Source organism: Saccopteryx leptura, chromosome 2, assembly GCF_036850995.1.
Source record: "Saccopteryx leptura isolate mSacLep1 chromosome 2, mSacLep1_pri_phased_curated, whole genome shotgun sequence".
In the NCBI taxonomy this organism is placed as follows: domain Eukaryota; kingdom Metazoa; phylum Chordata; class Mammalia; order Chiroptera; family Emballonuridae; genus Saccopteryx; species Saccopteryx leptura.
In genome coordinates, this window is record NC_089504.1 from 333,567,367 (window position 1) to 333,586,986 (window position 19,620).

The 19,620-nt window shown below is 41.6% G+C and overlaps 1 protein-coding gene across 2 annotated transcripts in view; it reads right to left on the minus strand.

Moving 5' to 3' along the window:
* Positions 1-2,475: 2,475 nt before the first annotated feature.
* GLOD4 (glyoxalase domain containing 4) overlaps positions 2,476-19,620 on the minus strand; it is a 30,545-nt gene continuing 13,400 nt past the window's right edge. The window contains exons 5-10 of one of the 2 annotated variants that reach the window (XR_010748889.1): positions 16,477-16,613; positions 15,683-15,769; positions 14,879-14,992; positions 14,689-14,775; positions 8,967-9,092; positions 2,476-3,872 (exon numbers count right to left, since the gene is read on the minus strand). Coding sequence is in view for 1 of the 2 variants with exons in the window: in XM_066363573.1 (XP_066219670.1) it covers positions 3,807-3,872; positions 14,689-14,775; positions 14,879-14,992; positions 15,683-15,769; positions 16,477-16,613 (491 nt within the window). In the remaining variant the exon portion in view is untranslated. The remainder of the gene's footprint in view (positions 3,873-8,966; positions 9,093-14,688; positions 14,776-14,878; positions 14,993-15,682; positions 15,770-16,476; positions 16,614-19,620) is intronic. The other variant, XM_066363573.1, reaches the window with a different exon arrangement.

A 19,620-nucleotide genomic window follows, 5' to 3' on the forward strand; every position in this document is an offset into this window, starting at 1 on the left:
CTTCCTGATCCCAGTGGGGCTTACCTATTAGCTCCATTCCTAGCCCTGGCTCCGCATTCTGCTCCGCCCAGTAACCCCTGGGACCCTCTGCACACAGCTGACCCACACTGAAATGTCCCTCGCCAGACTGCCCACTAACCAGCACAGAGGTGCTCCATAATAACGGCAGGCTTCCTTTCCTGCAGCGGATCTTCCCGTCGCACAGCCTCACAATCGTCCCCAGGATTCCTCCTCTGACTACAACAGCAGCTCCTTAATTTTCTGGCTTCATATACGCCTTTGAATGTTAATAGTTGTCCTTCTCCCCAGAAAATGTACTGTGTGAGTCAGATCAGGGGGGAGAGCCAATCCAGTGGGCCCTAGTTTGCAAGGTTAGTTTATAAAAATGTACATTTGATTTCTCACTTAGAACACACACAAATATCCTGTGTTCTTCTCATGTATTATCCTGTCTCCTTTTCTCCCTTTCCCTTCTTCTTAGACTTGTCAGCCTCAAGTGTTTCTAACTTTCTACTTTCCAGTTTCCAGTGCCAGGTATCACCTAGAAGACAGGGGCCCAGGCTCAGTTCCCACAATGTGCCATGTGGAGTTTGAGTTGGCCTGTGCTGCTATAAAGCAGTTGAAGACCCCTGTGAGTGATCAGGAGAAACTGTTAGTGTATAGCTTCTACAAACAGGCCACCCAGGGCGACTGCAACATTCCTGCCCCACCTGCCACAGATATGAAAGCCAAGGCCAAGTGGGAGGCATGGAACCAGTACAAAGGGATGTCCAAGATGGATGCCATGAGGAACTACATTGCTAAAGTAGAAGAACTGAAGAAAAAAGAAACTGGCTAAGGATGACAAAATTCAAACAGAACCAAGTAACATGGTTCCTCTGGGGAAATGGGCTTCTTTAAAGACCTTGGTGGCTAAAATGTCCTGAAACTTTAACAATAGCTGGGACATCAATAAACTACTTAAACTGCATGAAAGTGGATGTCTGTTGTTGGAAAAGCAACAAACTCAAAGTTATTGTGTGAGTCCTGAGGAATTATCCAAAATGTATAAAAAGCATCTCTCCTTGAGGGCAAGTTCCATCAAAACTGGCTTTCAGTATGATTCTCTGTAGTGTTCCCAGCCTCCCTAGTCTCAGATCATATGTAGATATTTGGCAGTAGAGGGGTGGGAAGAGAATCATGCTATGAAAATGCCCAACATCTGAGGTCAGTAAGAGACGCTCACCATCTGGCGGAGGGTACGGTAAGGAGAGGAGGCTGAGGCCCCTTATATCTTCTAAAGATGTCCATTCACTACTAACTCAACATTACGGATGGAAAAGGGGCTTTGTCTTCCAAAAAGCTAAAGTCAAGTCCTTCTACCAAAAAAGCCTCTATTGGAACACAGGCCTGATGAAGTTAATGTTCTGAGGAAAGTCAGACTTTTAGTGAAGTAATTAATTTGTAGTGAAGTATCACAATATAGCAGTTGAGAGACACTGGAGCAGTTTTAAAATCCCACCTCTGAAACACTCACGTAAGGCCTAGCAATCAAAACTTTCTTGGGGCTTCTATATAGCTAATCCTTGTTTCTACTTGGGATGTTTGTGGGACAATATGTACATGTATGCACATGAGATTTGTTTTAATACAACAAACCCCTTGACCCACATGCAAGGACCAGAGTGCCCGAGCTCAGCTTCTCCTTAGTATTGATTATCATGAAGGCATCAATGCACAATGTTGTTCTGGGATATGGAGTACTAAATGATACTATTAGAGATGTTTCAAAGAAGAAGGTCAGTAGTGGGATGGAATTTTCCAATACTTTTCCTCAATTAAAAGCTACTTTGGGCCTGACAGGTGGTAGTACAGTGGATAAGGCTTTGACCTGGGACACTGAGGTCCCAAGTTCGAAGCCCTGAGGTTGCCAGCTTGAGTGCGGGCTCATCTGGCTTGAGCGTGGGCTCACCAGCTTGAGCCTAGGGTTGCCAGGTTGGGTGTGGGATCATCAACATGATCTCATGATCGCTGGCATAAGCCCATGGTTGTTGGCTTGAGCAGGGGGTCACTGGCTCAGCTGGAGCTCCTTGGTCAAGGCAAGTATGAGAAGCAATCAATGAGCAACTAAAGTGATGCAACTACAAGTTGATGCTTCTCATCTCTTTCCCTTCCGTCCTGTCTCTCTCATAATAATGATGATAATAATAATAATAATAATGAAGTCCCAGGTAGATAAAAAGCATTAATTGCTGTCATGCAGAACTGTACATTTAATTTGATGTATGGTAAAATATAAGCAGATAAAGAGGGATCTAGTATATGTTTAGTCATTCAGTACTTACATAAACCACTTATTTTACTATAACAAACTAAGAAGGCCACATCACAGCAGCCTAATACACTGGAAAAAGTATAGTTTCTTTTCACAAAAACAGTATTACTAAAGATAAACATCAATAATTACTAATAGAAAATTTGAGAATTAACAAATCATAAAGAGACACAGAAGTTTATTTGATTACTCAGAATTCATACAATAATTTCCCTGTATATAGGGAAAAGTGAACCATCTAGAAGAGTAACATATATAACTTGGTTTGTTTTGAAACTCATGATTACTTCCCTAATATAGAATTTAAGTTGAATGAAAAGTGCTGTGCAGCTAGAAAAAGATTTTTCTCCCTCAGTGAAGGTAAGCTCACCCTCTAAGAGAGTGAGCTGAAATTCATCCTGAAATTTGTACATCCCACCCTGCCAGCCAGGAAGAACAGCAGGTGCTATGATTTACAAGTTATTAAATCTATACTATTCTGGAACAGATATCCTGTGTCAGTCCTTTCCCATCTCATCGATTTCTTTCCAAAAACTTGAACCTGCCCACCACTTTAAATAATGACTCTTACCGGTTAGTATAACAGCTTGACTTCAGAAGTATATCTTTAAAAAATATTTAGTAATAACTATGCCCAATATAATTATGTTTCCAGTGATTAAAATACATCTATTCTGTAGAACCAAACAAAATTGCAAGAAAACATTAAAAAAAATTTTTTCAGGCTAAAGAAATAATTTACTCCGTTTTTAAGAAATTTAACGTGTTCTTTTTTTGTGAAGATTTAAAAAAATTACATAAGGAAACTAGCATGAGCCAGGCATGTAGCAACACAACACATTAGATCCTTCTGTTTTTCTCTGGTTACTCAAAGTTTTAAAACAAGGAATGTGGGGGTGTTAAACAAACCTCTTGGTTCAAGGAACAAAATTTCTTTTCTTTTTTTTTACAGGGACAGAGAGAGAGTCAGAGAGAGGGATAGATAGGGACAGACAGACAGGAACCAAAATTTCTTTTAAAATGTTTAAATGTCAAGGCCTGCTAGAGTAAGATATTAGAACAATAACTGTCAACAGAGCTGGAAGTATTCCTGTTATAAACAATTGATTTGGATTATTTAAACAGGTGTTCTCATAAAATCCACATGCTTACCAAAATTCCTTCCACCCCCAACCAAAGGTAATGTCCTATATAGCTGCCCCAGGCTGGGAAATAATTTATTACTCATCTAATATAGTTACACACAGATTATGCCATTCCACAATGCAGAATACAGCAAGAGTTCTCCTCTAACTGAATTGACAGTAAAAGAATTTTATACCTAAAATATAACAGTTTTCAAAGATTACAATACACAAATCTTCACTGGCCCAGCTTCCTTGCTGATACAGGAAACAACCAAGTTGTGAGAGCGTTTTTCACGAGTGGACACATCAAACCTCACAGGTGCTAGATAGGAATCACAAATGCTTGTTCCACGTGATGTCTTCTGCTAACCTGATGCTTTTGGTTTATTTTGTTTAGCAAACCATTCATCACTTTTATCTGCTGCCATTGCCTATGGAAACAGAATTGGAATACATATTCTAAGTCTACAAAATAAAACATATAGTTCACTTTGTATGTCATTGCATTGTCCATAATCAAGAAATAAACAATTGAAAAGTGTTTGTTCAGTATAGAGTATCATGTTTAATTTGATAGGACGCTGATGAGTATTGAGCAACTGCTTGTGGATTTTCACTCTGGAAAGGGCCTGTGGCCAGGCAGTATGGCTGACTGACTAGAGAGCAAGGACTAGCAGACCAAGCTGTGGGGTCTTCGGCAGAACAGAAAGTGCACCTACTCCTAGCACCTGGGTAGGCTCTCAGGAATCATTAGTGCTCCTGAGACAGCCTAATCATGAGACCAAAGGTAAAAAGCTATTCTGACCTTTTAGCTATTGAGCCTGGAACAATTTCCTTTTTCTATGCTTCTTTCCACTGATGTTAGCACTGTATGGTTAGTTTGGGGCCACTTAATTAAATATGAAGGTTTGTTAATAACAATATGTTTTGGTTCCATTGGAGTCCTTTATCCTGTAGTTCCATGCAGTGAGGTGTGCAGAAGCTGAGAAAGCTAAGTCTCTTAAAACTTCTTGTCCAATACAACCAAGCATATGTTAAATAACTGTTTGATAAGGAGGTACATTCATTTATTCAACAATGAAACAAGTATAGAAATACCTTTAAAAATGCCAGTATTCATTATGAGCTAGTTATTAACTTGGGCTTGGGTGTAGCAGCAGAGACCAGTCGGAGGCTTTGAAGAACATAGAATAGCTGAAGACTCAGATATGAAAACAACAATTTACATAAAGGCATGGGGGGGCATGGGGGCACATGCTATAACAGAACAATAAAGTAACAGCAGCCTGAAAGGAAAGGAGTAACTAACTGATTGGAGAAATAATGTAAAAACACTCATCTACCTCAGCAAGAAGTCAAAAGATGTCTGCAAAAGAAAATGCAGAAACAGAAATATATGTATTTTTTATTTAAAAACAGTGATGCTGAGAGTGGCTACCCTGGGCAGTGGGACTCAGCGATGGGGCAAGACAAAGAGTATTTAAAAATCAAAAATATGCAGAAAAAACACACCAACCCACACAGATGTGGAAATTTCTGTCTTTTAAGAGCCATTTAAAAAAGGGGGACGGACGGACAACAAACTGTAGTATAGAGAGCCCAAGACGACGTCTGAGTTTTGAAAGAGGCGCTGAATAAGAGGGAAGGAAAAGAAAAATCCTCAAGGGGAGGCAAGAAGATAAAACTTGGCTAATATAAACAGTCTCCGGGGACTGGAATGGAGTGAACTGCCCCATTCACAGGAGAGGCAGGCAGCACAGAGAATCAGAGAGTAGGAAGGGCCAGACCTGCTACAAGCCCTGTCAAGGCATTTGGAATGTATCTTTGAGGCAACAGAGCTATCAGAAGATAAAAGTTTTTTTAATTACTAGATTTGTGCTTTAGAAAGCTAATGCTGGAAGAAGGGAATGACTAGACGGTGGAAGGAGGCTTCATTCAAAATAAAGTAGACAAGATTTCAGAGGTAAAACTCACTCTTAATGACTAATAGAATTTTGGGGTGAGGAGAAAAAATATTTTTAAATGACTGTATATCTAGAAATATTCTAAAGTAAATTAAATTTAAAGAAATTGGCCCTGGCCGGTTGGCTCAGCGGTAGAGCGTCGGCCTAGCGTGCGGAGGACCCGGGTTCGATTCCCGGCCAGGGCACACAGGAGAAGCGCCCATTTGCTTCTCCACCCCTCCGCCGCGCTTTCCTCTCTGTCTCTCTCGTCCCCTCCTGCAGCCAAGGCTCCATTGGAGCAAAGATGGCCCGGGCGCTGGGGATGGCTCTGTGGCCTCTGCCCCAGGTGCTAGAGTGGCTCTGGTCGCAACATGGCGACGCCCAGGATGGGCAGAGCATCGCCCCCTGGTGGGCAGAGCGTCGCCCCTGGTGGGCGTGCCGGGTGGATCCCGGTCCGGCGCATGCGGGAGTCTGTCTGACTGTCTCTCCCTGTTTCCAGCTTCAGAAAAATGGAAAAAAAAAAAAAAAAAAAAAATTTAAAGAAATTGGCTTTATGAATTCTAGCTTAAATAATTGGGATAAAAGACATACAGTACTGTTCAGGGGAGGGAGCAAAGCAGAAATAGAGAAAAAAGAATGGGCTATAAAGCCTGCAAGGTCTGTTTGAATCCTTACCCTGACACATACTGAATGTATACTATTGGGTGACAACATTTTTGAGTCTTGGTTTCCCCATCTGAAAGGGAACTATCAAACTTGCAGATTGTGTAATGTAGGAATATGCTATGAAAATATGCTGAGTTAGAATAAGAATCAGAGACAGAGGTGCCCTAGGGTGAAAGCCCTGAGCAGAGGAGAGTCCAGGGGCCTCTCTGACCGTTACCTGGAAACAGTGCGTGCTGGAAACAGTAAAACAGCAGGATAAGATTCAGCAACAAGAAATGTTTAGGCTCTCAGAACAGAGATTAGGAGTCAGCGTGTTCCTTGTCTTTTATTTCACCCCCTGAAAACTTCTGCTGTCTGCTTCTTTGAGTTATTAGTACTGGCTAATAAGTGAGTAAGGCTGGGAATGGGGCTTTAGTCCTTCAGTCTGCAGACTGGGGCTGTTGCTTCCCCTTGGCCCCTTGGAGCATGTCATCTGGTATCGGGGTAGTTAGTTCACTGTTGCCACAACAGTGTAAGAATAGAGAATATATACAAAGCACTTAAGAGTATGTCATATATCAAGAACATAGGAGATAAAAAATACTTTTATTTTTATATTATTTTAGAATGGATTTGAGGTGTGAGAAGTTAATTTATAGACACACTGAGTTTGAAATATCCATGTGAAGAGGTTTCATTGGCTATAAATTTAGTGTGGACACAAGGTACACTAAACATAAAAGAAAAAGTTGTCTGACCAGGTGGTGGCACAGTGGATAGAGTGTCAGACTGGGATATGGAGGATTCAGGTTCAAAACCCCAAGGTCGCCGGCTTGAGCGCAGGCTCATTGGGTTTGAGCAAGTCTCACCAGCTTGAGCCCAAGGTCACTGGCTCGAGCATGGGGTCACTCGGTCTGCTATAGCCCCACTGATCAAGGCACATATGAGAAAGCAATCAATGAACAACTAAGATGCTGTAACAAAGAATTGATGCTTCTCCTCTCTCTCGTCCTGTCTGTCTGTCCCTCTGTCCCTCTCTCTGTCTCTGTCATAAAATAAAATATAAATAAAAGAAAAAGTTTACAAACTAAACAAAAAAATTTCTGTTCTTCAAAACACTCTAATAAGAAAATAAAAAGGGGCCTAACAAGGTAGTGGCACATTGACTTGGGATGCTGAGGACCGAGGTTCAAAACCCTGAGGTTGCCAGCTTGAGTGTGGGTGCACTAGCCTGAGCATGGAGTCACTGACTTGAGTGTGGGATCATAGACATGACCATGGTTGCTGGCTTGAGTCCAAAGGTTGCTAGCTTGAAGCCCAAGGTTGTTGGCTTGAACAAGGGGTCACTGGCTCAGCCCCCTGGTCAAGGCACATATGAGAAAGCAGCCAATAAACTAAAGTGCCACAAGGAGTCAATGATTCTCATCTTTTTCCCTTCCTTTCTGTCTGTCCCTGCCTGTTTCTCTCTCTCTCATTTAAAAAAAAAAAAAAAAGGAAAGAAAATACCGTATTTTTAGCTCCTTAAGATAGATGCACCTGACCATAAGACACACCTAGGGTTTTAAGGAGGAAAATAAGAAAAAAAATATTCTGAACCAAATGGTGTGTTAAAATATTTAATAAAATACCATAGTCTTTGCTCCATAAGACGCACAGGCATTTCCCCCTCCACTTTTGGAGGGAAAAAAGTGCATCTTATGGAGCAAAACATATGGTAAATAGTCAAGCCATAAACTGGGAAAAGTACTTGCATCATATCTGGAACTCCAACAAATCAAGAAGAAAAAGATAAATAATCAAAAACTTGTTAATGGATTTCATTGCAAAGGGGGCGGGGATGAGGACAGAAAGAGACTTTGGTCTCTTTGGTGCATGATGCAGTGTGCAGATAAAGGTTTTGTTTTTTTTTTTTGCATTTTTCTTTTGCATTTTTTTTTTTTTTTTGCATTTTTCCGAAGCTGGAAACGGGGAGGCAGTCAGACAGACTCCCTCATGCGCCCGACCGGGATCCACCCGGCATGCTCACCAGGGGGCGATGCTCTGCCCCTCTGGGGTGTCGCTCTGTTGCAACCAGAGCCATCCTAGCGCCTGAGGCAGAAGCCACAGAGCCATCCTCAGCACCTGGGCCATCTTTGCTCCAATGGAGCCTCGGCTGCGGGAGGGGAAGAGAGAAACAGAGAGGAAGGAGAGGGGGAAGGGTGGAGAAGCAGATGGGCGCTTCTCCTGTGTGCCCTGGCTGGGAATTGAACCCGGGACTCCTGCACACCAGGCCGACGCTCTACCACTAAGCCAACCGGCCAGGGCCAGATGAGGTTTTATTGAGTTGTACACTTGAAACCTGTATGGTTTGTGAACCAATGTCACCCCAATAAATTCAATAAAAAAATCAAATATTCAAATAAGAGAAGGGACAGTTTAAGAAAATAAACTAATTTAAGAAAAGATATATTTAGAGATTAGAGAATAGACTAGAATGGCTAAAATGAAAATAGGTCAGAGGTATGTCTCCCAGGCAGTCTGTCATGAAACTCAATGAATCATATAACCATTCTGTATTTACACAGTCCAATTACATTAAAGCTAATTAAAAAATACATAGCGCAAACTAACTGTATAAAACTATTTTTAGAGGATCAGGGAAATCTGAGTAAGAACTGAATTTTAGGTGACACTAAAGCTATATTGTTGATTTTTTAAAGTGTGATGATGGAAATATGATATGCAAGAAAATTCCTTAACGTTTATTTCTTTTAAATTGTCTTAAGAATATGTACCCCTGGCCAGTTAGCTCAGTTGGTTAAAGCAGAGAGGTTGCTGGTTTGATCCCTGGTCAATGCACATATAAGAACAGACTGATGTTTCTGTTTCTCTCTCTCCCTATTTATCTAAAATAAAAAATATAAACATTAAAAAAAAAAAAAAGAATATATAACATACTTCCCTGGCCAAATAGTTCAGTTGGTTAGCATCGTCCTTAAGTGCAGAGGTTGCTGGTTCGATCCCTGGTCAGGGCACATACAGGAACAGATCATTGTCTTCCTTTCTTTCCCCCTTCCCCTCTCGCTAAAACAAATAAATAACTTTTTTAAGTGAGAAAGAGAGAGAGAAAGAAAGACAGACAGGGACAGACCAATGGTAGGATTCAAATAATTTAACAACTGGTTCTCTGCCCTAATGGCCATTTTAAGTATAAAAAAATATATACTTAAAGGTAGTTTATTATTTCATACATTTAATAGTTAAATAAAAATAATAAAAGAGGTACACAAAACTATATTGTTATAAGAGTTTTAAAATATTAATGAAAAAATATTAAATAATACCTGACAAGATACAGTGAAACTGTTATTTAAGATATTTCCAGTGCCAGCTTGTCACCCCCTTGGTTAAGACACTTTTTCTCTTTATGTTACATGTTTGTTTACTGAAGTAATAAACATGATGAAATAAAATGTAGTATTTCATCAAAGGTATACCAAGTTTTATGAAATGAACAAATATTACAAGCATAGTTCCATCAAATTCTTTTCACCTATGGATGAAATGAACATTACTATGGGCATTTAGAATACACTGTTGCACAGATGAACATTAAAAAAGCATAATTTCCACATTGGGTGGCTGCCCAGGTGCCCACCTTAGAGAGAACTCTGATTAGAAGCGCCATTTGAACACCAGTTCACTGAACTTAACAAAAACTAGGTGTTGGTTCTGCCGAACTGGTGTGAACACACTGAATCCCACCACTGGCACAGACAGATAGGAAGGACAGAGATGAGAAGCATCAATTCATAGTTGCGGCACCTTAGCTGTTCACTGGCTGCTTTCTCATATGTACTTTGACCGGGGGAGCTCCAGTTGAGCCAGGGACCCGTTGCTCAAGCCAGCAACCCCAAGCTAAAGCTGGTGAGCCTATTATCAAGCCAGATGAGCCTATGCTCAGGCAAGCAACCTCAGGGTTTTGAACCTGGGTCCTCAGCATCTAGGCTGATTCTCTATCCACTGTACCACTGTCTGGTCAGGCAATAAAGAAAAATTAAAGAAAAATAATATGCAAAATGCTTAAGTATTTAGGGATGAAATGTCAAGGTATCTAAGATTTGCCTTAGAATTCTCCATCATAAACAAAAGGTGGGGTGGGAAAGAATGATGAAAAATAACAGCACAGCCTGACCTGTGGTGGCGCAGTGGATAAAGCGTTGACCTGGAAATGCTGAGGTCGCCGGTTCAAAAACCTGGGCTTGCCTGGTCAAGGCACATATGGGAGTTGATGCTTCTTGCTCTTCCCCCTTCCACTCTTCCTCTCTCTCTCTTCTCTCTTTATAAAAATGAAAAATAAAATGTAAAAATAGGAAAAATTATGGCACAAAGTTGATGGGTGACAGTTACACCAGGATTTGTTGTACTCTCTTGTGTATATTTGAAATTTTATTTTATTTATTCATTTTTATTAGAGAGAGAGGAGAGAGAGAGGGAAGACATAGAGAGAATAGGGGGAGGAGCAGGAAGCATCAACTCCCATATATGCCTTCACCAGGCAAGCCCAGGGTTTCGAACCAGAGACCTCAGTATTCCAGGTCGACACTATCTACTGCGCCACCACAGGTCAGGCTATATTTGGAATTTTTAATCCTGACATATTAAAAATAAATCTATTGTGAAAAGAAATGAACAAAAGTACATATAATTCACAAAAGAAGGCAAGCAAATAGTCAATAAACATTGAAAAGGTGCTCAACATCATTAGTCATCAGGGAAATGAAAATTAAAACCACAATGACAGCCCTGGCAGGTGATCCAGTAGATACAGCATCGTCCCAGTCCCTGTAAGCTTAGGTCAGTGGTCGGCAAAACATGGCTTATGAGCCACATGCGGCTCTTTGGCCCCTTGAGTGTGGCTCTTCCACAAAATAGCACGTGCGGGCGCTACCTCCATAAGAAACGTACCTACCTATATAGCGCTTAAGTTTAAAAAATTTGGCTCTGGCCTGACCAGGCGGTGGCGCAGTGGATAGAGCGTCGGACTGGGATGCAGAGGACCCAGGTTCAAGACCCTGAGGTCACCAGTTTGAGCACGGGCTCATCTGGTTTGAGCAAAAGCCCACCAGCTTGAATCTAAGGTCGGTGGCTCAAGCAAGAGGTTATTCGGTCTGCTGAAGGCCCGAGGTCAAGGCACATATGAGAAAGCAATCAATGAACAACTAAGGTGTTGCAATGTGCAATGAAAAATTAATGATTGATGCCTCTCATCTCTCTCCGTTCCTGTCTGTCCCTGTCTATCCCTCTCTCTGACTCTCTGTCTCTGTAAAAAATAAAAATAAATAAAATTTAAAAAAAAATTGGCTCTCAAAAGAAATTTCAATTGTTGTACTGTTGATATTTGGCTCTGTTGACTAATGAGTTTGCTGACCACTGCCCTAGGTGGCAGGTTCTATCAGCACATACAAGAAGCAACTGATGAGTATGCAACTAAATGGAACGAAGTAGAACAAATATTCTCCCCTTCCCATCTCCTCACATTAGTGCAGAAATTTAAAGTAAATAAATAAAATCACAATGAGAAGGCATTTTACATAAACTAGTATAGCTATAACAAAAAAAAAAAGCACACAAAAAAATACCAATGTTGGTGAGGATGTATAGCACCCGGAACTCTGACTGTGCATGACAGGGCTGATAAAAGTGTAAAATGGTTCCATTACTTTGGATGACTGTTTGTTTCTTATAGAGTAAAAGCAATTCCACTTCTAGGTATTTACCCGAGAGAAATTAAAACATATGTCTACAAGAAGATTTACAATAGTGTTCACAACTGTCTTCTTTATAAAAGGTGGAAATCTGAAACAACTCAAATATCCATCACTGGAAGAATGGATAAACAAATTGTTATATTCACACAACTGAATACTACTCAGCAATTTAAAAAAACAAACAAACTCCATGCAATTACATGCAGGGAACTAAAAAATGTTGAGTAAAAAAAACGAGGCCCAGAAGCATACCACTGAACAATTCCATTTACATGAACTCCAAGAACAGACAGAACCTCTAGGACAGTGGTTCTCAACCTGTGGGTCGCGACCCTGGTGGGGTCGCCTAAAGCCATCGGAAAATACATAATGCATATCAGGTATTTACATTCCGAATCATAACTGTAGCAAAATTACAGTTATGAAGTAGCCACCAAAATTATTTTTTGGTTTGGGGTCACCGCAACATGAGGAACTGTATTGCAGGGCCACAGCATCAGAAAGGTTGAGAACCACTGCTCTAGGAGGTGGGGGTGAGAACTAACTGGAAATGGGGAGACAGAATTTTCTGCAGTAATGAAAATACAATTTCAGTAGTGGTTGTATGAGTACATATAACTGCCAAAACTCCATCAAATTGAACACTAAATTTCTGTACATTTAAATTCTTTGGGTGCTATACCTCAGTAACAACGAAAAAAAAAATACTTGTTTGGAGCTCAAGGAGTAGGAACTAGAAATTCAGAAGTCAGAGAAGTGATGATGGTTGAAGCTCAGGTAACTTCTGTTCAGAGAAGAGAGAGAATACAGAGTGAGAATAAAGACAGCCAAAGTGGGACCACGGGTAAAATCATTCGGGATCAGACACAGGAAGAGGTGCGTGTGACTGAGGGGAAGCTGTCGGAGATGAAAGTGGCAGGACCCTAACACTAGGGGACTAGCGGTCACGAGGAGGGTTAGCAAGTGATATGAGAGTAAGGAGGGAGTCTAGCAAATCTGCCAACTGAGAGGTTGCCTGAGATTCTATTTTCCTGTACAGTAAAATTTATAAATGCTATTATTTTCTACACATTTCTACTTTAATTAACAATAATTGAGTGTCGGCTGTGTCAGCCGTATGGCGTGCTCTATAAACCATACAACAATCCTATGAGGTGACTAATTTTATTTTCTCAAATTTTGAGATAAGAAAACTTAACTTCAGAGACCTTAAGTAAATTGCTCGAGGTCTGTCACATAGATACTAAGTGACAGAACCAGGAAAGATTGAGTCACTCTTTTAATCAATCAGAGTATTGACTTAGTGCATACTACTATGTGCCAGGTATATGCTAGATGCTGGAGTACAACAGTGAACAATTGCTTGGATGCTGCTAAAAAATCAAGTTTGAAGAGGACAGAAAAGTAGTTGCTTGCCTGATCAGGCCGTGGTGCAGTGGATAGAACACTGGCCTGAGACGCAAAGGACCCAGGTCCGAAACCCCAAGGTCGCTGGCTTGAGGGCGGGCTCATCCAGCTTGAGCACAGGCTCAACAGCTTGAGCGTGGGGTTGCTGGCTTGAGTGTGGAATCATAGACATGAATGACTCCATGGTCGCTGGTTTGAGCCCAAGGTTGCTGGCATGAGCAAGGGGTCACTGGCTCAGCTGCAGCCCTGCCCAGTCAAGGCACATATGAGAAGCAATCAATGAACAACTAAGGTGCTACAACTACGAGTTGATGCTTCTCATCTCTCTCCCTTCTGCCTGTCCCTGCCTGTCCCTCCATCTCTCTCTTTCTAAAACAACAACAACAACAATAAAACGAAAAGAACTTGCTGGGCCCTGGCCGGGTTGCTCAGTGAATAGTGTTTTCTCAGTGCTCTGAGGTTGTGGGTTTGATCCCCAGTGAGGTGGAGCACATACAAGAAGCAACCAGGGAATACACAACTTAAAAAATGGAACTGAGTGAAATCAGTAAGTTGATGCTTCTCTCTCTCAAATCAATGAAAAATTAAAAAAAAAATAGTTGTCTGATTTGGCAAGATGGAAGTTACTGATGAGATCAAAATGTACCTTTCACTGAGTGACAGGAGCCAGCCTAGTACAGACTAAAGTATGAATGGAAGGTAAGAAGTGGAAATAGTGTATAGGTAGATTTTTTTTTTTTCAGAGACAGAGAAAGAGTCAGAGGGATAGACAGACAGGAATGAAGACAGATGAGAAGCATAAATCAATAGTTTTTCGTTGCGCGTTGCGACTTCTTAGTTGTTCATTGATTGCTTTCTCATATGTGCCTTGACCGTGGGCTTTCAGCAGACTGAATAACCCCTTGATGGAGCCAGGGGCCCTGGGTCCAAACTGGTGAGCTTTTGCTCAAGCCAGATGAGCCCGTGCTCAAGCTGGCGACCTCGGGGTCTCGAACCTGGGTCCTTCCACATCCCAGTCCAACGCTCTATCCACTGCGCCACCGCCTGGTCAGGCTATAGGTAGATTTTTAAAGAAAAAAAATCTGGAGAACTTATATGAGGTAAATGAAAGATTTCTCAAAGATGGAAGATATTGGAGTTTGAGAACAATTCACTAGAAAGAAAGAAAATGATGCTCTAGAAGAGGAGATGACCAAAAGAGCTATGGAAATGAGAGGGATGGTACCCATGCATTTCCACTCACTGAGCAGAATAATCACATATAGCAGCAGTGGCTCCCCAAGGCAGCCTGAGGAAGTCGGAAGGCACAAATGCTGCACCCAGATAAGAGTCACATAGGTGGCAATGAAGACACAAGTCCCTGGCTCAAAAGTCATCCCACAAGCAAAACAACATGGTTCTGATAGTAAGAACTGGCCTGTGTTGCCTTGGCCTTTCCCCATATACACTTAATGCCACCTCCCTTGGGCCTATGGTCTTATACATTTAGAAATGAGACTCACATCATCCAACAACTTGCTTCCCTTTGGATCCATCTTAGAAAGTTCTCGAAACGCTTCATCCCCCACAAAGCAAATTTCATGTCCATCCTACACCAAAAAAAAAAAAAAAAAAAAGACAAAAGAAACTTGGCAAAAAGACACCTCAGAAGAAAGCCCTAGCACAGCCTGTGCAGCTCCTGGTAATACTCACAGGGTCAGCCAGGATGACCACTTGTACTGTTGCTTTCCCTGGGGTATCCAGACTCACCAGGGGAGTCAGAATCTTCTGGTTCTCCCTTTTCATCAACTCTTGTAAGTCAGGCAACTTGAGGAAAACAAAAAGGACATACGAGCTAAGGGTTGCATACCACTCTCAGGCCGTGGTTGTCATCAGCCCTAGAGGAGTATCAGATCAACCAGAAAGAACCCGGGAGCCACTCCTCTGATTTTATCTCAGCGGCTCAAGACAACTGCTGACCTTGATACCAAAGCCACCATCAGAATGAACCTGAACAACAGGAGGCTCGAGGTTCTTAGTGGTTGAACTAGGCAGTCACAGAACTTTCTTTTTTTTTTTTTTTTTTTTTCATTTTTCTGAAGCTGGAAACAGGGAGAGACACGTCAGACAGACTCCCGCATGCGCCCGACCGGGATCCACCCGGCACGCCCACCATGGGGCGATGCTCTGCCCACCAGGGGGCGATGCTCTGCCCATCCTGGGTGTCGCCATGTTGCGACCAGAGCCACTCTAGCGCCTGAGGCAGAGGCCACAGAGCCATCCCCAGCGCCCGGGCCATCTTTGCTCCAATGGAGCCTTGGCTGCGGGAGGGGAAGAGAGAGACAGAGAGGAAAGCGCGGTGGAGGGGTGGAGAAGCAAATGGGCGCTTCTCCTGTGTGCCCTGGCCGGGAATCGAACCCGGGTCCTCCTCACGCCAGGCCGACGCTCTACCGCTGAGCCAACCGGCCAGGGCCTAGTCACAGAACTTAAACAAAAAAATCTGGTACCAAACATTACCTCTTTTTGGGGGCAAGAAAAGGCAATTCTTCCAAAAGCTGCTGCATGATCAACTGCACCCTTGATGCCCTGTAGCTCCAGCTTACACTGAAAAGATATTACAAAGTGGGTTTGGTTTCCTTTTTGAACAGGCTATGTGGTAAAAAAACAATCCAGAGTACTAAAGCAATCAAGTAAAAACGAAGTCTCCCACCTACAAGGCAGCCAGTGAGCAGTTCCTGTGTATGCTTCTGGACTCATGCTTGTTTCTCTCCAATTACTGTTACCTATCAGCACAGTAAGACTCACCTCATTCTTTTTGATAGCTACATATTAATCCGTTCAATGGGTGAACCATGTATTATTGAGCTATTCTTCTAATCCATAGGACATTTAGATTATTTCTTATATTTTCCTATTAAAAACAACGCTGTAACAGATAACCTTGTACACAGTTCTTTGTGAGCATGTATAATGAGTAGGTAAAATGAATTCTTAAGAACAGACCTACTGGGTCAAAGTGAAAAGACTAAAGCATGCTTAAATGCCAGGTTATTTTTTAAAAGGAAACGATAAAAATAGAGTATCATTATGCATTACATCTGGTCTACATCTCTTCTGACTCAGCAATTCCACTTCTGAAAGGATATATCCCCAAATATCTAGGTGGTGAGGTTATCAGCAATTTTTATTTTCTTCTGTTTATCTGTATAACTATTAAATCACTGTGAAGAAATTAAGGGAATAACCTTCATGTTAACCTCATTTATAAGCAAACTCAAAGTAACAGATTATTTCTCGCCGAGATAAGTCACCTGGTTATCAGCATAGCCCAGCAAAGCCCTTTGCTTCTCTTCATCTTTTTCATAAACTTTCATTCCCAGTAGATTAGACCAGTAGTTCAAGGACTTCTGAAGATCAGACACTGCTAGAGTTACTTTTACTACAGGATCTGTAGGGTAATAAAACAGCAGGAATGGATAGGTCAGTGCAATAGAATAGAACAGAAAAACCAATACAGGCTCAGTAAGAACTTAGCATATGATAAGAAAGGGATTTTAAGTCAGTACGAAAGGGCACATTATTCAATAACTGGCTTTTCAGTTAGTGTGAAAAAGTTTTACCATTACATGGCAAAATGCATTCCTGTTGAGTCCAAGGATTAAGTTTAAAGAACAAAGCCATAAAAATACTAGAAATAGGTAATTATTTATATAATTTTGGGGTAGAGAGACTTTTATAAAAACCTGACCCAAGATACAAAAACCATGAAGGAAAAATTACTAGGTTAATTATAGGAAACAGAAAATTCCAAGACAACAAAAACCAAAAACAGAATTACAATCAAAATTAAAGAGTAGACAACAAAGTAACAAACATTTTTTGCAATATAAATGACAGAGTCCTTATTAGTTAAATCAGCTTTAAACATTATTAGGAAAAAAATGACTATTCTAGAAAAATAGCCAAAAGGCACAGAACTGGTCAAGGAACATATGAAAAAATATTCAACCTCACAAATAATCAAAGAAATTGAATTCAAGCAAAACTGTTTGTTATCTAATTGGCAAATAATTTTAAAAGATCACAGCATTGACTGTGACATTGCAGGAGAAAATCACAATCATATGATATTGGGAGAATGTAAATGAGTTCACTTCTGGGGAACTACTGGACAGAATATATCAAGAGCCTAAAAAATGTACACTGTTTTTAAAAGAGCAACCCTATTTTCAGCTATTAAAGAAGTAATTGAGGATGGGAAGAAAAAGTACTGTAACTGTGGATGTAGGAAGGGCTTTCATCACAAAGGCATTCATCACAGTGTGGCTCATAATAATGAAACACTCGAGACAACATAAATATCCAACAATAGATAACTGTTTCTCTTCCTACAGTGCAATACAATGGAATCCTTACAACAGAATATGAATAAAAATATTTATCTTTAAGTACATATATATTTTTAATTTTCCCATTGATTTGAGAGAGGAAAGGGGGTGGGGGGAAGAGGGGGAGAGAGGGAGAGAAGCATCAATTTGCCTTCCACTTAGTTGTTCCATTTATATAGTTGTGCACTCATTGATTTTGTCTCGCTCATGCCCTGACCAGGATGAAACTCGTGACCTCAGTGCACTGGGACAATGCCTTATCCACTGAGCAACCCAGCCTTTTTTTTAATTCCCCCGATAAAAGACTGGAAAGCTATACTCTAAAATGTTAACAGTGGCTATCTCTGGATATATGGGTAGTGTTTTCTTCTTTTTTTGTTTACATGTTGTCTAGGAAAATGTCTATTTTTTTGTAAAAAAAAAAAGTTATATTAAAACACAATTTTTTTTTTTTTTTTTGCATTTTTCTGAAGCTGGAAACAGGGAGAGACAGTCAGACAGACTCCCGCATGCGCCCGACCTGGATCCACCCGGCACGCCCACCAGGGGCGATGCTCTGCCCACCAGGGGGCGATGCTCTGCCCATCCTGGGCGTCGCCATGTTGCGACCAGAGCCACTCTAGCGCCTGGGGCAGAGGCCACAGAGCCATCCCCAGCGCCCGGGCCATCTTTGCTCCAATGGAGCCTTGGCTGCGGGAGGGGAAGAGAGAGACAGAGAGGAAGGCGCGGCAGAGGGGTGGAGAAGCAAATATGCGCTTCTCCTGTGTGCCCTGGCCGGGAATCGAACCCGGGTCCTCCGCACGCTAGGCCGACGCTCTACCGCTGAGCCAACTGGCCAGGGCTTAAAACACAATATTATTGAAAACTTTTATATTGTAAAATGACTTTCTGAAGAGCTGTTCCAAGTCTACAACTGACCATGATAAGTTCAATACATTTTCCGTGCCTCTGTCCTGTTTGCTAGAGAGCAGTATCATGACCTAAGGTGGGGTGTTCCTCACAGTTCTCTCTGCCTAGAAGACTGTTATAGTTTTCCTATTCACTGAGAAAGCAACAAATTCAAGCTGACTCCAAAGGGCTGCAGGGACAGGAATGCTAACAAGTGGGTGAGACTACAGGTAAGTGATTCAAAAAAAGGGTGAACACCAGCTAGACTGATAGATTTGACTATATTGCCAATCAGAAAGTAATGCTGTGAAGGGACTATCATCCCAAAGAACAAAAATATTTTAGGATTGTGGGGCTTTGAAACATCAAGAAAAAAAAATTAAGATGGAAAAAATGTACAGTGGAATTAGTAATAGGAGTTAAAGTTAGTATATAAATCAACAATCACTTATCAAGAAAAATTATCATACAAAATTCCTTAAGTCACTATAGTAAAGAGAAAGACCATCTCTCAGTAAGTCCAACAGCACCAGTTTAACCTCCCACAATAGAACAGGTCGCTGTTTTTTGCTGAGCTACAGATGAAAAGCAAGTAGCATTCAGCACAACAATCAGACTCCAAAGCAGGGGATTCTGGGACTCAAGGCAGACCATCAAAGGAAAGAGAAATATGTCTCCCATCTCAGGTTCACTCAGGGGCACATGTTCCCTGAGTTAAAGAGCAGGCAGAATTGCCCTTGCTCTTCACCAGTATTTTTTTCTTTTGGCAGAGCAGGTAGAATTTGCAGGAATGAGACACACTGATGATAAGAATGCCTCCGCTGTAAATACAACACATCACGCAGGTTCGTTCTTTCTTGCTCCCTGTGTGGTGCGCAGCTCCTCACGTCCATCCCCTCCCCCACCCAGAACCAGCAATGTAGTTTGGGGACTGGCCTCAGCTAGAGAATATGACCAACTGGTCTAAGGATAATCTTATTTCTCTTGCCAGTGATTGGTTCACAAGTGGGCATGTGAATCAAATCTGACTAAGAAATTTGCTGAAAGATTCTAGGCAAGTTCTGCTCTGCTCTAAAAAAATCAACCCAAGACAGCCTGGCCAAATAGCTCCGCTGGGTGGGGCATCGTCCCGAGGCACAGAGTTTGCTGGTTGATCCCCAATCAGGACACAGACAGTAA